At 32.5% G+C, this 21,753-nt stretch overlaps 1 protein-coding gene and 3 pseudogenes across 6 annotated transcripts; all 4 read left to right on the top strand.

The window, feature by feature from the left end:
• The first annotated feature begins 2,949 nt into the window (after nt 1-2,949).
• LOC120577287 (chitinase 2-like) lies at nt 2,950-4,210 on the top strand (annotated as a pseudogene). The gene has a single exon (XR_005643355.1). The product of XR_005643355.1 is annotated as a chitinase 2-like (transcript).
• Nucleotides 4,211-7,395: 3,185 nt separating this feature from the next.
• Nucleotides 7,396-8,656, top strand: LOC120577283 (chitinase 2-like; annotated as a pseudogene). The gene has a single exon (XR_005643352.1). The product of XR_005643352.1 is annotated as a chitinase 2-like (transcript).
• Nucleotides 8,657-11,819: 3,163 nt separating this feature from the next.
• Nucleotides 11,820-13,079, top strand: LOC25479387 (chitinase 2-like; annotated as a pseudogene). Its single transcript, XR_003008698.2, has one exon. The product of XR_003008698.2 is annotated as a chitinase 2-like (transcript).
• A 3,675-nt stretch (nt 13,080-16,754) lies between these two features.
• On the top strand, nt 16,755-21,079 carry LOC112416705 (uncharacterized). 3 transcript variants are annotated; one of them, XM_039828477.1, is made up of 4 exons: nt 18,225-18,913; nt 19,002-19,957; nt 20,041-20,387; nt 20,439-21,079. In XM_039828477.1, the coding sequence occupies exons 2-4, from the start codon at nt 19,232-19,234 to the stop codon at nt 20,875-20,877; spliced, it is 1,512 nt and encodes a 503-aa protein (XP_039684411.1). In that variant the 5' UTR covers nt 18,225-18,913; nt 19,002-19,231; the 3' UTR covers nt 20,878-21,079. The 3 variants fall into 3 exon arrangements, 2 of the variants coding, with proteins under 2 accessions (XP_039684411.1, XP_024626804.2); XR_005643376.1 differs by lacking the exons at nt 20,041-20,387; nt 20,439-21,079 and adding an exon at nt 16,755-17,201 and having other exon boundaries at nt 17,336-18,913; nt 19,002-19,500; XM_024771036.2 differs by having other exon boundaries at nt 20,041-21,079.
• The last annotated feature ends 674 nt before the right edge of the window (nt 21,080-21,753 follow it).

Genomic DNA, 21,753 nt, shown 5'->3' with positions numbered 1-21,753 from the left:
ATGGACTTTAGATGAAAACCCTGATGGTATGGCTTAATTAGCAATTACAGTCATCATTTGAAGAGAGATAATTTCCAAAATTAAATACATAATTCAAATAACATTGAATTGTTATTATTTTTTTCCTCATAAGTTTGTATTTAGCTCTCTCCTAATGGAGACTTCTACTTCTTTCGAGAAATTAAAAGGATCTAATTAACCTTGTTGGAAGATGTGCCCATATTTAATATACTCTTTATCTCGGATAAGTTTATTTCCAGTGAGATGGTTATTTATAAATCGTGAATTGGTATCACATTTTAAAGATGAAGTCGAAAGTATTACTCCCTCCGTTTCAAAATACATGTCCAAGTCAACCACTTCATATATGCCAATGCATAATTTTGACTGTTAATATCTTTAATTTTCTAAAGTAAAAAATTATAAAAATTTAATATTTTGAAAATATTTGTCGAGACAAATCAAACAACATCTTACATGCTAATATTTGTATTTATATATTAGTTAAAAAGTATGGTCAAAGTAAGTCAAGTGAATAGTGCACATTGCAAAAATTGGACATATATTTTGAAACGGAGGGAGTAGAAAACATATATGTTGCTTTGTATGTTCCCTATGAGCCTAATTTTTTTTCTTCTAAATCTTGAATTAACTAGGTCACCAATCTCACATGAAATTTTTTAATTATATATATATATATATATATATATATATATATATATATATATAAAACAGTATCGTGGTTGTTACCACCTTCCTTCTTCATGTCTACTGAGTAGGGGTACTTTAGGGTCAATTTCAACTCAAAATCACCTCTTATAATTGTTTTTCCTTCTTTTATAGCTAAATAATTCATTTCCACATATTTTAAATCTTACTTCGTTTGATTTTGAGATTTTTTCGTCTTTGCCCTACTATGTTTGTTTTGATTTCCTGTTTTTGTGCAGTGTGTTTTTTATTTTCCGTCATAGTACGGTGTTTTTTTATTCTGATTGAAAGATAAGCTTTGAACTGTGCCGATCCAATCAATGACATGAGTATTCTGAAGACTTGAATATATTAATATTTCTAAGCATATGTACTATGTATTATGTTATTAACATGGATGTTGTGAGTTTCTTCACATATTCATCCGTTTTGTTTTTAGTAATTTTGAATTTGTATTGTTTTAATGTACTCGATCAACTTCAATGAATTGATATTGTTTAATATTCAACAAAAATAAAAAAAACGAAGGAAATGCATGACCAACTGACTTGATTCATAAAAAATAATACACTTAATTTTGTTATAAAAAAAATATGATTATTGACTATTCAAAATTTCAAAACCATAGTGTGAATGAATAGAAAGAAAAAAAATATCAACTTTGAAAAGAAAACTAAATGAGTAAATTAACCAAAAATAATATGTCGGTCCCGATAAATGTTTAACAATGTGTACACAATAACAAGCGGACCATCCCAATATTCATACCACAGTGGTTAGGGTTAGTCTATTTGACAACTCTAATTTCATGAGCTCTTCACACTGATTGAGGAATTTAAATTCACACGCTTAACTTCTTATCAATTGGACTAATCTCTATCCCCAATATTATACAGTTTTGCGTTATTGTGTTTAGAGAAAAATTATTTTGGCTTGTTTTCTCTAGCAATAAGAAGTTAATAATATCATATCTAATAAGATTTTTTTTAATAAAAGACTTAGCAAATAAGGTGATAAAACTAATGGAAAAATAGAAATTAATTGTATTATATTTCTTTTGCAAACTCGATATACGGCCGAAGTACTAACTAATCTAAATTTTCCTTTTAAAAACATTATTATAAGATGTTCAATCCCTCTGTCCATTTGTGGTAGCCGCTTTTAAAGTTGGAGCAAAGCAAGCTCTGTATAAACTAGCTGACAAGAGTACATTCTAAAATCTCAAGCGAACGCTATCAAACAATACAAAATAGGTTTATAAACTATATTTTATTTGAATATGATTTGTTGGAAATGAACCCCTCAACTCAATTGAGTTGAGAAATATGACAGTTAATTTTTACAATTCACCGAACAACCATAGTGTGAACATGAGGTTGATGTATCATAATAAAAATTTGATTAAATCTTATGATGAGTACTCATAAACATGTGAAGCTTCAAGCTCATCTTGTAGTCCTTCCTTATTAACTATTTGGTTAAAAATTCATATTAAATTTATGTTTTGTTAAAAAATTCTAATTTTTTTGGGAAATATTTTCACAATAATCTACACATTTCTGCACAATTTCATTAAGCAAAATACTAAAATTAACTTAAAAATAGGGATCAAAAGTAGTGATTGAAATTCTTACAGGGACTAACAGTTGCAGGAAAATTTTAGAGGGGCTAACACGAAAATTTGGTATATTTATAGAGACCAAAAACATATTTAATCCATAAAAGTAATCTAAGATGTTCAATCGTACCATCCATTTGTGGTAGCCTCTTTTAAAGTCGGAGCAAAGCAAGCTCTATATGAACTTGTCTACAGGAGTACACTCTAAAATCTCAAACAAATACTATCAAACAATACGAATAGGTTCATAAATCATGTTATATTTTGAATAAGATTTGTAGGAAATGAGCCCCTCAGTTGAGTTGAGAAATATGACGAATAATTTTTTCAAATCTCCTAACAACCATAGTCTGAACATGAAATGGATGTAGATCATAATAATTTGATTAAGAATCTTATGAGTATAAACATGTGAAGCTCATCTCGTAGACCTTCCTTGTTAATTATTTGGTGTTATTAAATTAATTAATATACATAGAGGAAATTTGGATGCATATTTCTCCACCATTGGTTGATGGAAATTAAAAATGATTAGATAAACATAAGATGTAATGGTATGACAAATGCAGATGACATCATTAAGAAGGAGAAGTAGCCTTATAAAAGGGAATGCATAAATTAGAGTTACTCATTCCAATCTATCTAAACCCCAACATAAAGAAAACACAAAAAACAAAGTATATATTAATTTCTCATATATCGATCCTCCAAAATGTCAACAGCTCCTATCATCGGTGACAATGATGTGAATCCAGTCATTTTTAGAGAATACATTGGCGTGAAGTCCTACCCAGATTCTTTAAATAATTTCCCAGCTGATATTATCGGCCGCCACATCCCTGAATTCCATTTCATTTTGGGCTTTGCCCATGAGACTTACGTCGATGGAAAAGGCACCGGAATTTTCAACGCCAGTTGGAAGATTCCTTTCTTCGGTCCAGACAATGTTGATGATATCAAGACCAACCATGGCAATGTGAAGGTGGTAATAAGCATTGGAGGCCGTGATACTAAATATCCATTCCATCCTGCACACAAACTCGAATGGTGTGACAATGCTGTCGAATCCCTTAAAAAAATCTTCCAATTATACAACAGAACCAACTCCTGCTACAATTTAATTGATGGCATTGATATCAACTATGAGTACATCCATCCAGATGTTAGTGAAGAAGATTTCTCCTACTGCATCGGGGACGTTATAAAAAGACTCAAGAAAGATGTAGGCATCGATGTGGTATCCATTGCTCCATCGCATGAAACCCAAAAACACTACAAGACACTCTACTTGGCTCGCACCAACGATATTAATTGGGTTAACTACCAATTCTATATCGATACTCTCAAGTCAAAGGACGAGTTTGTGAACCTCTTTCTTAATCTATCAGATGAATACGGTTCTAAAAAACTTCTAGCGGGAGCCAGCACCGATCCAGCTGACGCCGGTAAAGGTAAACTTTCACGAGAGGACTTCCTTGAGGGTTGTGTCGATCTCCACAGCACTCAGTCACTTCGTGGCATTTTCATTTGGAATGCCAATGACTCCGCGTCAAACCCCAATGGAAAACCATTCTCCCTCGAGAAAAAAGCACAAGAGATCCTCAATAATTAAATCATCATAATTAATTACTAGCTATATATAGCTGGTAATTAAAAGTCAAATTCACTATATATCTATTTTTAATTATTCGGGTCATCCATCAGACTAATTGGTTAGGTCGTTTGTCCGAGCAATAGTCTGTTACATCTTCTAAATAATTAACATCCGAGAGTACTTTTATTTTGTATGTGTGTTTCGTGTGCCGCACAAATTCCTTGTGTTCCTTGCATCAGTGTTATATTTTAATGAATGAATTTTGATGTTTTTTATTTTTATTTACTTCATATTGGGTGTCCTTTTGTGAGTTGATAATAAGAAACAATTTGTCGGGCGAGGTTTGTTTATGGTTTAAAATGAATCCCATTTCTACATGACTATAATGTAAAATATTTTCGATGTAAGAATCATAAACATATAAAATTTTTCTTAAATAACAATATTGTATGCATGCATAAACCAAAAATACTACACTGAAAAACGCAAAGTAATGACAATGGTCATGCAAAGTTTAATGTCAAATCATAAGTAAAAAAAGAGCCGTGCTTTTTTCAGAATTGAGTTTTTATTATCTTATGAAATACCTCAAATATTATGTCCACTTTTGATTTTTCTTTCAGGTGCATATCCATTTAACTCTTGTGTGATCATCGAACATGACGAAGAAAGAGATGGATGAAAAAGAGGAGGACACATAAATACTTTATTTAATAATTTTTAATGTTAGCTCTGAATAATTTATTTTTACACGCGTCTAGCTTCCAAGAACTTAAATGGACTTTAGATGAAAACCCTGATGGTATGGCTTAATTAGCAATTACAGTCATCATTTGAAGAGAGATAATTTCCAAAATTAAATACATAATGCAAATAACATTCAATTGTTATTATTTTTTTCCTCATAAGTTTGTATTTAGCTCTCTCCTAATGGAGACTTCTACTTCTTTCGAGAAATTAAAAGGATCTAATTAACCTTGTTGGAAGATGTGCCCATATTTAATATACTCTTTATCTCGGATAAGTTTATTTCCAGTGAGATGGTTATTTATAAATCGTGAATTGGTATCACATTTTAAAGATGAAGTCGAAAGTATTAGAAAACATATATCTTGCTTTGTATGTTCCCTATGAGCCTAATTTTTTTTCTTCTAAATCTTGAATTAACTAGGTCACCAATCTCACATGAATTTTTTTAATTATATATATATATATATATATATATATATATATATATATATATATATATATATAAAACAGTATCGTGGTTGTTACCACCGTCCTTCTTCAGGTCTACTGAGTAGGGGTACTTTAGGGTCAATTTCAACTCAAAATCACCTCTTATATTTGTTTTTCCTTCTTTTATAGCTAAATAATTCATTTCCACATATTTTAAATCTTATTTCGTTTGATTTTGAGATTTTTTCGTCTTTGCCCTACTATGTTTGTTTTGATTTCCTGTTTTTGTGCAGTGTGTTTTTTATTTTCCGTCATAGTACGGTGTTTTTTTATTCTGATTGAAAGATAAGCTTTGAACTGTGCCGATCCAATCAATGACATGAGTATTCTGAAGACTTGAATATATTAATATTTCTAAGCATATGTACTATGTATTAAGTTATTAACATGGATGTTGTGAGTTTCTTCACATATTCATCCGTTTTGTTTTTAGTAATTTTGAATTTGTATTGTTTTAATGTACTCGATCAACTTCAATGAATTGATACTGTTTAATATTCAACAAAAATAAAAAAAAACGAAGGAAATGCATGACCAACTGACTTGATTCATAAAAAATAATACACTTAATTTTGTTATAAAAAAAAAATATGATTATTGACTATTCAAAATTTCAAAACCATAGTGTGAATGAACAGAAAAAAAAAATATCAACTTTAAAAAGAAAACTAAATGAGTAAATTAACCAAAAATAATATGTCGGTCCCGATAAATGTTTAACAATGTGTACACAATAACAAGCGGACCATCCCAATATTCATACCACAGTGGTTAGGGTTAGTCTATTTGACAACTCTAATTTCATGAGCTCTTCACACTGATTGAGGAATTTAAATCCACACGCTTAACTTCTTATCAATTGGACTAATCTCTATCCCCAATATTATACAGTTTTGCATTATTGTGTTTAGAGAAAAATTATTTTGGCTTGTTTTCTCTAGCAATAAGAAGTTAATAATATCATATCTAATAAGATTTTTTTTAATAAAAGACTTAGCAAATAAGGTGATAAAACTAATGGAAAAATAGAAATTAATTGTATTATATCTCTTTTGCAAACTCGATATACGGCCGAAGTACTAACTAATCTAAATTTTCCTTTTAAAAACATTATTATAAGATGTTCAATCCCTCTGTCCATTTGTGGTAGCCGTCTTTAAAGTTGGAGCAAAGCAAGCTCTGTATAAACTAGCTGACAAGAGTACATTCTAAAATCTCAAGCGAACGCTATCAAACAATACAAAATAGGTTTATAAACTATATTTTATTTGAATATGATTTGTTGGAAATGAACCCCTCAACTCAATTGAGTTGAGAAATATGACAGTTAATTTTTACAATTCACCTAACAACCATAGTGTGAACATGAGGTTGATGTATCATAATAAAAATTTGATTAAATCTTATGATGAGTACTCATAAACATGTGAAGCTTCAAGCTCATCTTGTAGTCCTTCCTTATTAACTATTTGGTTAAAAATTCATATTAAATTTATGTTTTGTTAAAAAATCCTAATTTTTTTGGGAAATATTTTTACAATAATCTACACATTTCTGCACAATTTCATTAAGCAAAATACTAAAATTAACTTAAAAATAGGGATCAAAAGTAGTGATTGAAATTCTTACAGGGACTACCAGTTGCAGGAAAATTTTAGAGGGGCTAACACGAAAATTTGGTATATTTATAGAGACCAAAAACATATTTAATCCATAAAAGTAATCTAAGATGGTCAATCGTACCATCCATTTGTGGTAGCCTCTTTTAAAGTCGGAGCAAAGCAAGCTCTATATGAACTTGTCTACAGGAGTACACTCTAAAATCTCAAACAAATACTATCAAACAATACGAATAGGTTCATAAATCATGTTATATTTTGAATAAGATTTGTAGGAAATGAGCCCCTCAGTTGAGTTGAGAAATATGACGAATAATTTTTTCAAATCTCCTAACAACCATAGTCTGAACATGAAATGGATGTAGATCATAATAATTTGATTAAGAATCTTATGAGTATAAACATGTGAAGCTCATCTCGTAGACCTTCCTTGTTAATTATTTGGTGTTATTAAATTAATTAATATACATAGAGGAAATTTGGATGCATATTTCTCCACCATTGGTTGATGGAAATTAAAAATGATTAGATAAACATAAGATGTAATGGTATGACAAATGCAGATGACATCATTAAGAAGGAGAAGTAGCCTTATAAAAGGGAATGCATAAATTAGAGTTACTCATTCCAATCTATCTAAACCCCAACATAAAGAAAACACAAAAAACAAAGTATATATTAATTTCTCATATATCGATCCTCCAAAATGTCAACAGCTCCTATCATCGGTGACAATGATGTGAATCCAGTCATTTTTAGAGAATACATTGGCGTGAAGTCCTACCCAGATTCTTTAAATAATTTCCCAGCTGATATTATCGGCCGCCACATCCCTGAATTCCATTTCATTTTGGGCTTTGCCCATGAGACTTACGTCGATGGAAAAGGCACCGGAATTTTCAACGCCAGTTGGAAGATTCCTTTCTTCGGTCCAGACAATGTTGATGATATCAAGACCAACCATGGCAATGTGAAGGTGGTAATAAGCATTGGAGGCCGTGATACTAAATATCCATTCCATCCTGCACACAAACTCGAATGGTGTGACAATGCTGTCGAATCCCTTAAAAAAATCTTCCAATTATACAACAGAACCAACTCCTGCTACAATTTAATTGATGGCATTGATATCAACTATGAGTACATCCATCCAGATGTTAGTGAAGAAGATTTCTCCTACTGCATCGGGGACGTTATAAAAAGACTCAAGAAAGATGTAGGCATCGATGTGGTATCCATTGCTCCATCGCATGAAACCCAAAAACACTACAAGACACTCTACTTGGCTCGCACCAACGATATTAATTGGGTTAACTACCAATTCTATATCGATACTCTCAAGTCAAAGGACGAGTTTGTGAACCTCTTTCTTAATCTATCAGATGAATACGGTTCTAAAAAACTTCTAGCGGGAGCCAGCACCGATCCAGCTGACGCCGGTAAAGGTAAACTTTCACGAGAGGACTTCCTTGAGGGTTGTGTCGATCTCCACAGCACTCAGTCACTTCGTGGCATTTTCATTTGGAATGCCAATGACTCCGCGTCAAACCCCAATGGAAAACCATTCTCCCTCGAGAAAAAAGCACAAGAGATCCTCAATAATTAAATCATCATAATTAATTACTAGCTATATATAGCTGGTAATTAAAAGTCAAATTCACTATATATCTATTTTTAATTATTCGGGTCATCCATCAGACTAATTGGTTAGGTCGTTTGTCCGAGCAATAGTCTGTTACATCTTCTAAATAATTAACACCCGAGAGTACTTTTATTTTGTATGTGTGTTTCGTGTGCCGCACAAATTCCTTGTGTTCCTTGCATCAGTGTTATATTTTAATGAATGAATTTTGATGTTTTTTATTTTTATTTACTTCATATTGGGTGTCCTTTTGTGAGTTGATAATAAGAAACAATTTGTCGGGCGAGGTTTGTTTATGGTTTAAAATGAATCCCATTTCTACATGACTATAATGTAAAATATTTTCGATGTAAGAATCATAAACATATAAATTTTTTCTTAAATAACAATATTGTATGCGTGCATAAACCAAAAATACTACACTGAAAAACGCAAAGTATTGAAAATGGTCATGCAAAGTTTAAAGTCAAATCATAAGTAAAAAAAGAGCCGTGCTTTTTTCAGAATTGAGTTTTTATTATCTTATGAAATACCTCAAATATTATGTCCACTTTTGATTTTTCTTTCAGGTGCATATCCATTTAACTCTTGTGTGATCATCGAACATGACGAAGAAAGAGATGGATGAAAAAGAGGAGGACACATAAATACTTTATTTAATAATTTTTAATGTTAGCTCTGAATAATTTATTTTTACACGCGTCTAGCTTCCAAGAACTTAAATGGACTTTAGATGAAAACCCTGATGGTATGGCTTAATTAGCAATTACAGTCATCATTTGAAGAGAGATAATTTCCAAAATTAAATACATAATTCAAATAACATTGAATTGTTATTATTTTTTTCCTCATAAGTTTGTATTTAGCTCTCTCCTAATGGAGACTTCTACTTCTTTCGAGAAATTAAAAGGATCTAATTAACCTTGTTGGAAGATGTGCCCATATTTAATATACTCTTTATCTCGGATAAGTTTATTTCCAGTGAGATGGTTATTTATAAATCGTGAATTGGTATCACATTTTAAGGATGAAGTCGAAAGTATTAGAAAACATATATCTTGCTTTGTATGTTCCCTATGAGCCTAATTTTTTTTCTTCTAAATCTTGAATTAACTAGGTCACCAATCTCACATGAAATTTTTTAATTATATATATATATATATATATATATATATATAACAGTATCGTGGTTGTTACCACCTTCCTTCTTCATGTCTACTGAGTAGGGGTACTTTAGGGTCAATTTCAACTCAAAATCACCTCTTATAATTGTTTTTCCTTCTTTTATAGCTAAATAATTCATTTCCACATATTTTAAATCTTACTTCGTTTGATTTTGAGATTTTTTCGTCTTTGCCCTACTATGTTTGTTTTGATTTCCTGTTTTTGTGCAGTGTGTTTTTTATTTTCCGTCATAGTACGGTGTTTTTTTATTCTGATTGAAAGATAAGCTTTGAACTGTGCCGATCCAATCAATGACATGAGTATTCTGAAGACTTGAATATATTAATATTTCTAAGCATATGTACTATGTATTATGTTATTAACATGGATGTTGTGAGTTTCTTCACATATTCATCCGTTTTGTTTTTAGTAATTTTGAATTTGTATTGTTTTAATGTACTCTATCAACTTCAATGAATTGATATTGTTTAATATTCAACAAAAATAAAAAAAAACGAAGGAAATGCATGACCAACTGACTTGATTCATAAAAAATAATACACTTAATTTTGTTATAAAAAAAAAATATGATTATTGACTATTCAAAATTTCAAAACCATAGTGTGAATGAACAGAAAAAAAAAAATATCAACTTTGAAAAGAAAACTAAATGAGTAAATTAACCAAAAATAATATGTCGGTCCCGATAAATGTTTAACAATGTGTACACAATAACAAGCGGACCATCCCAATATTCATACCACAGTGGTTAGGGTTAGTCTATTTGACAACTCTAATTTCATGAGCTCTTCACACTGATTGAGGAATTTAAATCCACACGCTTAACTTCTTATCAATTGGACTAATCTCTGTCCCCAATATTATACAGTTTTGCATTATTGTGTTTAGAGAAAAATTATTTTGGCTTGTTTTCTCTAGCAATAAGAAGTTAATAATATCATATCTAATAAGATTTTTTTTAATAAAAGACTTAGCAAATAAGGTGATAAAACTAATGGAAAAATAGAAATTAATTGTATTATATTTCTTTTGCAAACTCGATATACGGCCGAAGTACTAACTAATCTAAATTTTCCTTTTAAAAACATTATTATAAGATGTTCAATCCCTCTGTCCATTTGTGGTAGCCGCTTTTAAAGTTGGAGCAAAGCAAGCTCTGTATAAACTAGCTGACAAGAGTACATTCTAAAATCTCAAGCGAACGCTATCAAACAATACAAAATAAGTTTATAAACTATATTTTATTTGAATATGATTTGTTGGAAATGAACCCCTCAACTCAATTGAGTTGAGAAATATGACAGTTAATTTTTACAATTCACCTAACAACCATAGTGTGAACATGAGGTTGATGTATCATAATAAAAATTTGATTAAATCTTATGATGAGTACTCATAAACATGTGAAGCTTCAAGCTCATCTTGTAGTCCTTCCTTATTAACTATTTGGTTAAAAATTCATATTAAATTTATGTTTTGTTAAAAAATCCTAATTTTTTTGGGAAATATTTTTACAATAATCTACACATTTCTGCACAATTTCATTAAGCAAAATACTAAAATTAACTTAAAAATAGGGATCAAAAGTAGTGATTGAAATTCTTATAGGGACTAACAGTTGCAGGAAAATTTTAGAGGGGCTAACACGAAAATTTGGTATATTTATAGAGACCAAAAACATATTTAATCCATAAAAGTAATCTAAGATGTTCAATCGTACCATCCATTTGTGGTAGCCTCTTTTAAAGTCGGAGCAAAGCAAGCTCTATATGAACTTGTCTACAGGAGTACACTCTAAAATCTCAAACAAATACTATCAAACAATACGAATAGGTTCATAAATCATGTTATATTTTGAATAAGATTTGTAGGAAATGAGCCCCTCAGTTGAGTTGAGAAATATGACGAATAATTTTTTCAAATCTCCTAACAACCATAGTCTGAACATGAAATGGATGTAGATCATAATAATTTGATTAAGAATCTTATGAGTATAAACATGTGAAGCTCATCTCGTAGACCTTCCTTGTTAATTATTTGGTGTTATTAAATTAATTAATATACATAGAGGAAATTTGGATGCATATTTCTCCACCATTGGTTGATGGAAATTAAAAATGATTAGATAAACATAAGATGTAATGGTATGACAAATGCAGATGACATCATTAAGAAGGAGAAGTAGCCTTATAAAAGGGAATGCATAAATTAGAGTTACTCATTCCAATCTATCTAAACCCCAACATAAAGAAAACACAAAAAACAAAGTATATATTAATTTCTCATATATCGATCCTCCAAAATGTCAACAGCTCCTATCATCGGTGACAATGATGTGAATCCAGTCATTTTTAGAGAATACATTGGCGTGAAGTCCTACCCAGATTCTTTAAATAATTTCCCAGCTGATATTATCGGCCGCCACATCCCTGAATTCCATTTCATTTTGGGCTTTGCCCATGAGACTTACGTCGATGGAAAAGGCACCGGAATTTTCAACGCCAGTTGGAAGATTCCTTTCTTCGGTCCAGACAATGTTGATGATATCAAGACCAACCATGGCAATGTGAAGGTGGTAATAAGCATTGGAGGCCGTGATACTAAATATCCATTCCATCCTGCACACAAACTCGAATGGTGTGACAATGCTGTCGAATCCCTTAAAAAAATCTTCCAATTATACAACAGAACCAACTCCTGCTACAATTTAATTGATGGCATTGATATCAACTATGAGTACATCCATCCAGATGTTAGTGAAGAAGATTTCTCCTACTGCATCGGGGACGTTATAAAAAGACTCAAGAAAGATGTAGGCATCGATGTGGTATCCATTGCTCCATCGCATGAAACCCAAAAACACTACAAGACACTCTACTTGGCTCGCACCAACGATATTAATTGGGTTAACTACCAATTCTATATCGATACTCTCAAGTCAAAGGACGAGTTTGTGAACCTCTTTCTTAATCTATCAGATGAATACGGTTCTAAAAAACTTCTAGCGGGAGCCAGCACCGATCCAGCTGACGCCGGTAAAGGTAAACTTTCACGAGAGGACTTCCTTGAGGGTTGTGTCGATCTCCACAGCACTCAGTCACTTCGTGGCATTTTCATTTGGAATGCCAATGACTCCGCGTCAAACCCCAATGGAAAACCATTCTCCCTCGAGAAAAAAGCACAAGAGATCCTCAATAATTAAATCATCATAATTAATTACTAGCTATATATAGCTGGTAATTAAAAGTCAAATTCACTATATATCTATTTTTAATTATTCGGGTCATCCATCAGACTAATTGGTTAGGTCGTTTGTCCGAGCAATAGTCTGTTACATCTTCTAAATAATTAACACCCGAGAGTACTTTTATTTTGTATGTGTGTTTCGTGTGCCGCACAAATTCCTTGTGTTCCTTGCATCAGTGTTATATTTTAATGAATGAATTTTGATGTTTTTTATTTTTATTTACTTCATATTGGGTGTCCTTTTGTGAGTTGATAATAAGAAACAATTTGTCGGGCGAGGTTTGTTTATGGTTTAAAATGAATCCCATTTCTACATGACTATAATGTAAAATATTTTCGATGTAAGAATCATAAACATATAAAATTTTTCTTAAATAACAATATTGTATGCATGCATAAACCAAAAATACTACACTGAAAAACGCAAAGTAATGACAATGGTCATGCAAAGTTTAAAGTCAAATCATAAGTAAAAAAAGAGCCGTGCTTTTTTCAGAATTGAGTTTTTATTATCTTATGAAATACCTCAAATATTATGTCCACTTTTGATTTTTCTTTCAGGTGCATATCCATTTAACTCTTGTGTGATCATCGAACATGACGAAGAAAGAGATGGATGAAAAAGAGGAGGACACATAAATACTTTATTTAATAATTTTTAATGTTAGCTCTGAATAATTTATTTTTACATGCGTCTAGCTTCCAAGAACTTAAATGGAGTTTAGATGAAAACCCTGATGGTATGGCTTAATTAGCAATTAAAGTCATCATTTGAAGAGAGATAATTTCCAAAATTAAATACAGAATTCAAATAACATTGAATTGTTATTATTTTTTTCTTCATAAGTTTGTATTTTGCTCTCTCCTAATGGAGACTTCTACTTCTTTCGAGAAATTAAAAGGATCTAATTAACCTTGTTGGAAGATGTGCCCATATTTAATATACTCTTTATCTCAGATAAGTTTATTTCGAGTGAGAGGGTTACTTATAAATCGTGAATTGATATCACATTTAAAAGATGAAATCGAAAGGATTAGAAAACATATATCTTGCTTTGTATGTTCCCTATGAGCCTAATGTTTTTTTTCTAAATCTTGAATTAACCTGGTCACCATTCTCACATGAAATTTTTTAATTATATATATATAAAACAGTATCATGGTTGTTACCACCGTCCTTCTTCATGTCTACCGAGTAGGGGTACTTTAGGGTCAATTTCAACTCAAAATCACCTCTTATAATTGTTTTCCCTTCTTTTTTAGCTAAATAATTCATTTCCACGTACTTTAAATCTTACTTCGTTTGATTTTGTGATTTTTTCGTCTTTCCCCTACTATGTTTGATTTGATTTCCTATTTTTGTGCAGTGTGTTTTTTATTTGCCGTCATAGTATGGTGTTTTTTTATTCTGATTGAAAGATAAGCTTTGAACTGTGCAGATCCAATCAATGACATGAGTATTCTGGAGACTTGAATATATTAATATTTCTAAGCATATGTACTATGTATTATGTTATTAACATGGATGTTGTGAGTAAATATACTCATCTAGTTTATTACACTTACTAAATGATAAAGGAAAAAAAATATAGGTTTATATATTCATATCGTGTTTGTTACATTTCTTTTAATATTTAAATTTATTCTTATCTATTTGTTACATGTGTTATTTGTATTGAAAATTGATGGCATTTTCGAAAAGAGAAAAACTCAGCTCAAAAGAGCTGAAAAAAGTCATTTTAATCAGTAGAATGAACAAGGTGAAGTAATCAGAAACAAAGCTAGACTTGTTGCACAAGGTTATAGTCAACAAGAAGGCATTGACTACACTAAAACATTTGCTCCAGTTGCAAGATTGGAAGCAATCAGGTTTTACTTCTATCCTATGCAGTTAATCATAACATAATATTATATCAAATGGATGTCAAAAGTGCTTTTCTAAATGGAGTCATTGAAGAAGAAGTGTTTGTCAAGTAATCTCCTGGTTTTGAGGATCTTAAGCATCCTGACCATGTTTATAAATTAAAGAAATCACTATATGGCTTGAAACAAGCTCCCAGAGTTTGGTATGATAGACTGAGTAATTTCTTAATTAAAAATGATTTTAAAAGAGGTCAAGTTGACACAACACTCTTTAGAAGGACTATTAAGAAAAACATTCTTGTTGTGCAGATATATGTTGATGATATAATATTTGGTTCTACTAATGCATCTCTTTGCAAGAAATTTTCTAAATTAATGCAGGATGAATTTGAAATGAGCATGATGGGAGAGTTGAAGTTCTTCCTTGGAATTCAAATCAATCAAAGCAAAGATGTTGTATATGTTCATCAAACAAAGTATACAAAGGAGCTTCTGAAGAAGTTCAAGCTGGAAGATTGTAAAGTGATGAACACTCCAATGCATCCAACCTTCACCTTAAGCAAAGAAGATACTGGAACAAAGGTAGACCAGAAGCTGTATAGAGGTATGATTGGTTCTTTGTTATACCTCACTGCATCTAGGTCAGATATTTTATTTAGTGTATGCTTGTGTAGCTAGATGAAACTGGTAATTCTTGTTCTGACAGTTATATGTTTCCATCGATTGTAAATCAAATCCAATCAATTATGACTTCTCAAAATTATCAAAACTAAACTGGTAATTCATTTTTTTTCAGCTAATTATGCATTGGTTCATAGATAAAGCTTTATTTAACTAAAATGCCTAATGCAATATCATTTTAACATATTAGAATCTTAATTAAAAAAACACGCCAGATAAACTTTTACATAATTGTAATTAACAGCGATAATAAACAAGTTACTAACATAATAAATAGTAAATGACAAGGCATCAGATTATAATTAGAATCATAATATATAGTAAGGAAAAGGATTACGAAAACAATGCATCCAATCGTATAATTTGTATTTTTGTTTGAAGAAATTAAGTTAAACCAGATTTTGCATTAATATTCAATTGATTTGGAGCTGAGATACTCTCTATACGTGAAATTCCATGATTAGTAAATCTGGAATTCAATTGATTTTCACTACAAGAAAATCACAGATTTGCTACAAAACAATTGGTAGCAAATGCGAAGATAAATTCTAGCAAAACTCATTTAGCTACTATTTATTGTGATTTAGCTGTCATACTGGCCGTGGCATGGATTGGGCGGCAAATTATCTAGAAAAATATTTCCTAGCTGATTGGTAACTAATAAAAATATAATCCTAGTGACTTTCAAACTAATTTGTGGCAATACAGTGTTCAGAAGTTTATGATTCGTAAATATTTCGGTAGGATATTGCTTAAATGGTTTCCCATTAAATTCGTAGCAACATGATCCTTGCAATTTCGTAGTAAACTTCAAGCATTCTAGTATTTTTTTTTTTAATAAATTACAACATGCCTTCCAATAAAACTTTGTTTTTTGTTTTTTTTTTTTATATTTGTAATCAAAACTTATTAGGCTAGATTAAACAAAAGTAATCACATCAAGTATATTTTAGAGGTTTCTTTATTGTGGATGATTAAAAAAACTAATCACATCAAATATAATCTCAAAACTATATATCTTTAGCATTCATTAAAAAGCCATCAAGCAGTTTTATAGCATATATTATTACAAAACCAAAACAACATAAACAACAAACTCATATTCAAATGAACTAGGGACACATTTTTACAACTTTTAAGTATTGATCCATAGGTCTAGTATAATCTGTCAAATACATATCTTCTTCTTCTTGGGATAGACTTCAACCTTGAGACCTGAAATTGGAGCATAATTAAAGTGAGAACACATTATAAAACACAATGTGGCATGACTATATAAACATATATTTTGTGCAATGGGACCCTAGAAAACAAATATAAAAGGCTTAAATATGTAATTGATCCCTGCAAATAGGGGTCGTTTAAAAATTGGTCCTTGCAATCACTAATCCTTGCAAACAAACCCTGCAATGGTTAATCACTTAAAAATTGGTCCCTGTACCAGTTAAACTCATCCAGGTCATCTGTTTACTGACGTGGCAACGTCTAACAGGCTTTCACTTGACAGGTCAGCCATATGGGCATGGGAATGGACGAAAATGCCCCTCTTCAGATGAGGGCAACGTAAAATTACGTAACTACCCTTCGTTCCTTCATTCTCATGGTTGGTACGAATTGCGATCTCTGGGTGGAGAAATTAGGGTTTGAAAAGGGGATTACGGTTTCAAAGCGCGGTTGAAGTGTAGAACCCATACAGATCGAAAGAAATGAAGTTTCGTGACTCGTTTTCAATGGCGAATCCAAAGGAGGTGTCTTTTTCGAATTCGAAGAACGCAAAGGATGGAGAATCGTCAGGACATAATACAGGTATGTTCATTTGAAACGATGAATTTTGTTTTTAGTTGTTGTTTTTTCGGTTTTGTTTAGTTGGATGTCATCGTTTTTAATTTAGGGTTTTATTTTTTCCATCATTTCTAAATTAGGGTTTAATTATTTTCCAGATTTGGGTATTTCCGTGAAGTTCCATTATGGGGGGAGGTTTGTTAGGGATTGTGTTATTTGTTACAATGGGGGAGAAGAAACGTTGATTGAAGGTGTAGATCCTGATAAATGGTGTTTTTTTGAACTAACTGGAATTTTGGAAACTGATTTGCTAGTTAAAAAACCTTTTAGGTTGTGGTGGATGTTAGATGAAGATCTTAGTTTTAGATTGATTAAAGATGATGCCACTGCTGAAGTTGTAAAAGATTATGCACTTAACAAAAATAATGTTGTTAATGTTTTTGTTGAACATAATGTGGATGAAAGTATTGTTGTTGTTGATATCCCTAATTATGATGTTGTTGGTGAGGAATTGGGTGAGATTAATAAGGTAGTTAACAATGAGAAGGGTGAGAGTTCAGAGGCAGTAAAAAGTGACAAGGGAAAAGGGGTATTAGTGTACAATGATAATGAACAAGGAGATGGTGGAGATGGTGGTATAAGTAGTAGTAGTGAAGATGAAGATGAAGATAGGTGTATTGATAGTGAGGAAGAGAGAGCACTAGGATTTGATGATGGGTTTGAAGAAGTGGATGAAGGCAATTTGAATGAAGACACAGGGGCAAAGATGGCTGATATAGGAAGAAATGTGGAAGTGGATAATATAGCTGTTGATGATACTGATTGGGGGAAGGAGTATGAGAGTGAAGAGTTAGATTCTGATGATCCTGATTTGAGTGGTGATGAGAGAGCACCTGCTTGTGTTGTGTTTAGGCCCAACCAAGTAACCAAGGATTATGTGTTCACAGTTGGCATGGACTTTAAGAGTCTTAAAGAGTTCAAGGATGGTATAAGGGAATGGTGTGTATTAAATGGGACCCAGATGAAAATAGTTAAAAATGATAAAAAGTAGGTGTAGGATAGTGTGCAAAGATACCAATTGTCACTTTACAGCCCTTTGCAGCAAGGTGGCCTATAGCCATTCTTTTAAATTAAAGACATGGAATGGGGACCACACATGTGGTAGGGTTTTAGAAAATCGTAGTGCTGATGTAAACTTTGTTACCAAATATGCCCTTGAGAATATGAGGACCTCTGAGATGAAGGTTAGTGATATAATGTCAGATCTGAGAACACACAAGTCAGTTGGAGTGTCATTTTACATAGCTTGGATGGCAAAAAAGAAGGCCAAGGAACTCATAGAAGGGGATGCAAAGAAACAGTATACCTTACTGTGGAGGTATGCAGCTGAGCTTCAGAGGGTATCTAAAGGAAACAGGTGTAAGATAAATGTTGATAGACTGTCTTTGAGTGTTCAACCCAGATTTAGCAGGTTTTATTTTTGCTTTGATGGTTGTAAGCAGGCCTTTATATCAAGCTGTAGGCCATTCATAGGGGTTGATGGGTGTCATCTGAGAACCCAATATGGAGGTATTTTATTGGTTGCAGTTGGTAGAGATGCAAATGACCAATACTTTCCTTTGGCTTTTGGAGTTGTAGAGACTGAAACAACAGATTCATGGAGGTGGTTCCTTACCTTACTGCTTGAAGATATTGGAACTAATAGGAGATGGGTATTTATTTCTGATCAACAAAAGGTTAGGTGTTTTATTTCAGATTTGGTTGGTTCTTTTATGTAAATTGTATATCTGGTTCTTTAACCTTTTAACTATTTATCAATTTCAGGGGTTGATATCAGTTTTGGAGGAGTGGTCTGACATAGTTGAACACAGACTATGTTTGAGGCATCTGTATGCAAACTTTAAAAAGAGATTTGGAGGTGGTGCTTTGATCAGGGACTTGATGATGGGTGCAGCCAAATCAACTTATTATCAATTGTGGAAGTCAAAGATGGATGAGCTGAAGAAGATTGACTTGAAAGCTTGGGAGTGGTTATAGTGGCACATGACCCTAAAATGTGGTGTAAGCATGCTATTTCTTATTATCCTAAATGTGATGTCTTAATGAACAACATTTCTGAAGCATTTAATTCAACAATATTAGTTGCTAGAGACAAACCAATACTTACCATGGCTGAATGGATTAGAACATATTTAATGAATAGAATGTCAACCAATAGGCTTAAGCTACAGAATTGGAACCATAAGATAATGCCTATGCCTAGGAAAAGATTAAACACAGAAATTGTGAAGTCTGGTGGTTGGGTTGCCATATGGGGTGTTGCTGAAGAGTTTGAAGTTCATCAGGTAGGAGGAAGTCAGGCTTTTACTGTTAATTTGGCAAAAAAAACTTGTTCATGTAATTTTTGGGAGTTGGTGGGGATTCCTTGCAGACATGCCATTGCAGCTATGTCTAAAACTTCAAAGGACCCAGAAGATTATGTCTCTGACTGGTATAGCAGGGAAATGTATGAAAAGTGTTATACACACAATGTAAGTGCTATCAATGGTCAAGACATGTGGCCAGAGGTTGAATGTGAGGAGTTGTTACCTCCTGCTTATAAAAAGGGTCCAGGAAGACCAAAAAAGGTTAGAAGGAGAGAAGCTGATGAAGCACCATCCTCACAAGGTAAGTATAAAAGATATGGGACTACTTACAGGTGCACAAAATGTGATAAGTTTGGGCATAATGCTAAAGGATGCAAAAGTCTAACTGTCAACCCCAATGCTCAAAAAAGAAAGGTATTACATGTTATCATTTTTTAGATTTATTCTTCAAATTTTGTAATAAGCTAACATGTGTATTCTATTATTGGTGAAAACAGAGAAAGCCACCAAGACAACCAAGTGAAGCTAGGACTAGTACAAGTGAAGCTAATGCTGGAGCAAGTGCAACTGATGCTAATGATGGAGCAAGTGCAAGTGCAAGTGCAAGTGAAGCTGTTTGTGGAGCAAGTACAATTCATGGTGGGGAGTCTACATCAAGTGCAAATGAGTCTGTGCAGGGTGCAAGTAAGAAAAGGAAGGTTGGGAGCAATACAACATTCATTCCTCCAAAACAGAGTAAGAAATCTAAAAAAAATCCCATGGCCTTTATGTCTTCATCTGTAAAGCCAAGTGCTAATGTACAAACAACAGTTCACACCACCAAAAAATCACACACATTAATAGAGCCAACTGCAAATGTCACCACTACGGTTCACACTTCAAGCACATCTGTGAGGCCAACTGCAACTGTCAACACTGTGGTGCACACATCAAAAAGTTCACACACAGTTGTTAAACCCACAGCAAATGTAACCACTGTTATTAACCCAAAACCTACTGTCATCAAGAAACCTTCTGTTAAACCTGGTATGCACAGAAAACCACCAAGAAAACCTACTGTTCGCACCTTAGATGTTGTTAGGGCCATTGTGGAGCCAATAGTGAAAGTTAAAGCCCCTATTAGGAAGAGTAGGAGAATAGTCTGGAAAGGTCCTGCAATAAAAAATGGTCCAGGTAAAGATTTGGAAAACCCAATTGAGGTGGTTGATGAAGAGGTTGAAGAGGCAGGTGGATCAGAGAAACATGTTGCTGAAGCTACACCAAGGAAATTAACAGATGCAGGTGGAAGCTGCTTGGCCTTGTTAAGAAGTGTTGAAAATGTGAAGTATATTTAGTGTTAATTATGTAATGACATTTCCACTGACTTGTATTTTGTGTTTGGCAAAGTCCAACTTATGTAACTTGTTTAAGACTTGTATCTTGGTGTTTGGTTATGTCCCACTTATGTAATAGCAGTACTTGAATTGTCATAACTTTGTGATTTGCTTGGCTAAGTCCAAATTTTGTAAAACAAAGTATGAACATCTGTTATTATAAGTATTCAACTTTTGGCAAAGAATGAATTATTTTTAAGTATTCAACAATTATAACTTGTGTTTCAAACTTTAATTGCAATCATCTTCCAAACATTGACACAAACTAACAACCCATGATTTCATTCAGAAACTTCACATTACATAATAGTTGTACCAACAAAATTACACAAACACAATACACAATTACACAACAATACATTACACCATAACACACCACAGCTAACATCAAACTTACAAAGTACATAACATTACTTCTTAACAAAGAATACAGCAAAGATCAACCAGCTAGCTATGATAATCCACTTAAGCAATTCAACCTTCTTCTTCTCAGCCAACACCTTCATTTTCCACTTGTCTTTCTTCTTCTCCCATAATTCACCACAGTTGCAATGTTGGTTTGTATACCTTCCAGACTTTGCAGACTCAGCTTCACGAATCACAGGTCCATTCACAGGTGCAGACTCATCTTCACGAATCAGATGTGCATTACCTTCTTCACGAACCAAAGGTGCAGAGTCTGCTTCCTTTGAGTTTGAAACAGCTGAATAGCACTGAGTCATTGGTCTGGTAGCTGGCCCAAGTTCATCATCCCAAATCCACTCATTGCAGGTTTTGTATTTTTTCTACATACCAAAGCAAGCATTTTCCAATTTTATTCACTGTCACTGTATTGTA

Source organism: Medicago truncatula, chromosome 8, assembly GCF_003473485.1.
Source record: "Medicago truncatula cultivar Jemalong A17 chromosome 8, MtrunA17r5.0-ANR, whole genome shotgun sequence".
NCBI lineage: Eukaryota > Viridiplantae > Streptophyta > Magnoliopsida > Fabales > Fabaceae > Medicago > Medicago truncatula.
The sequence above is the reverse complement of the archived record's forward strand: the minus strand, read 5'-3'. Positions and strand labels throughout refer to the sequence as shown.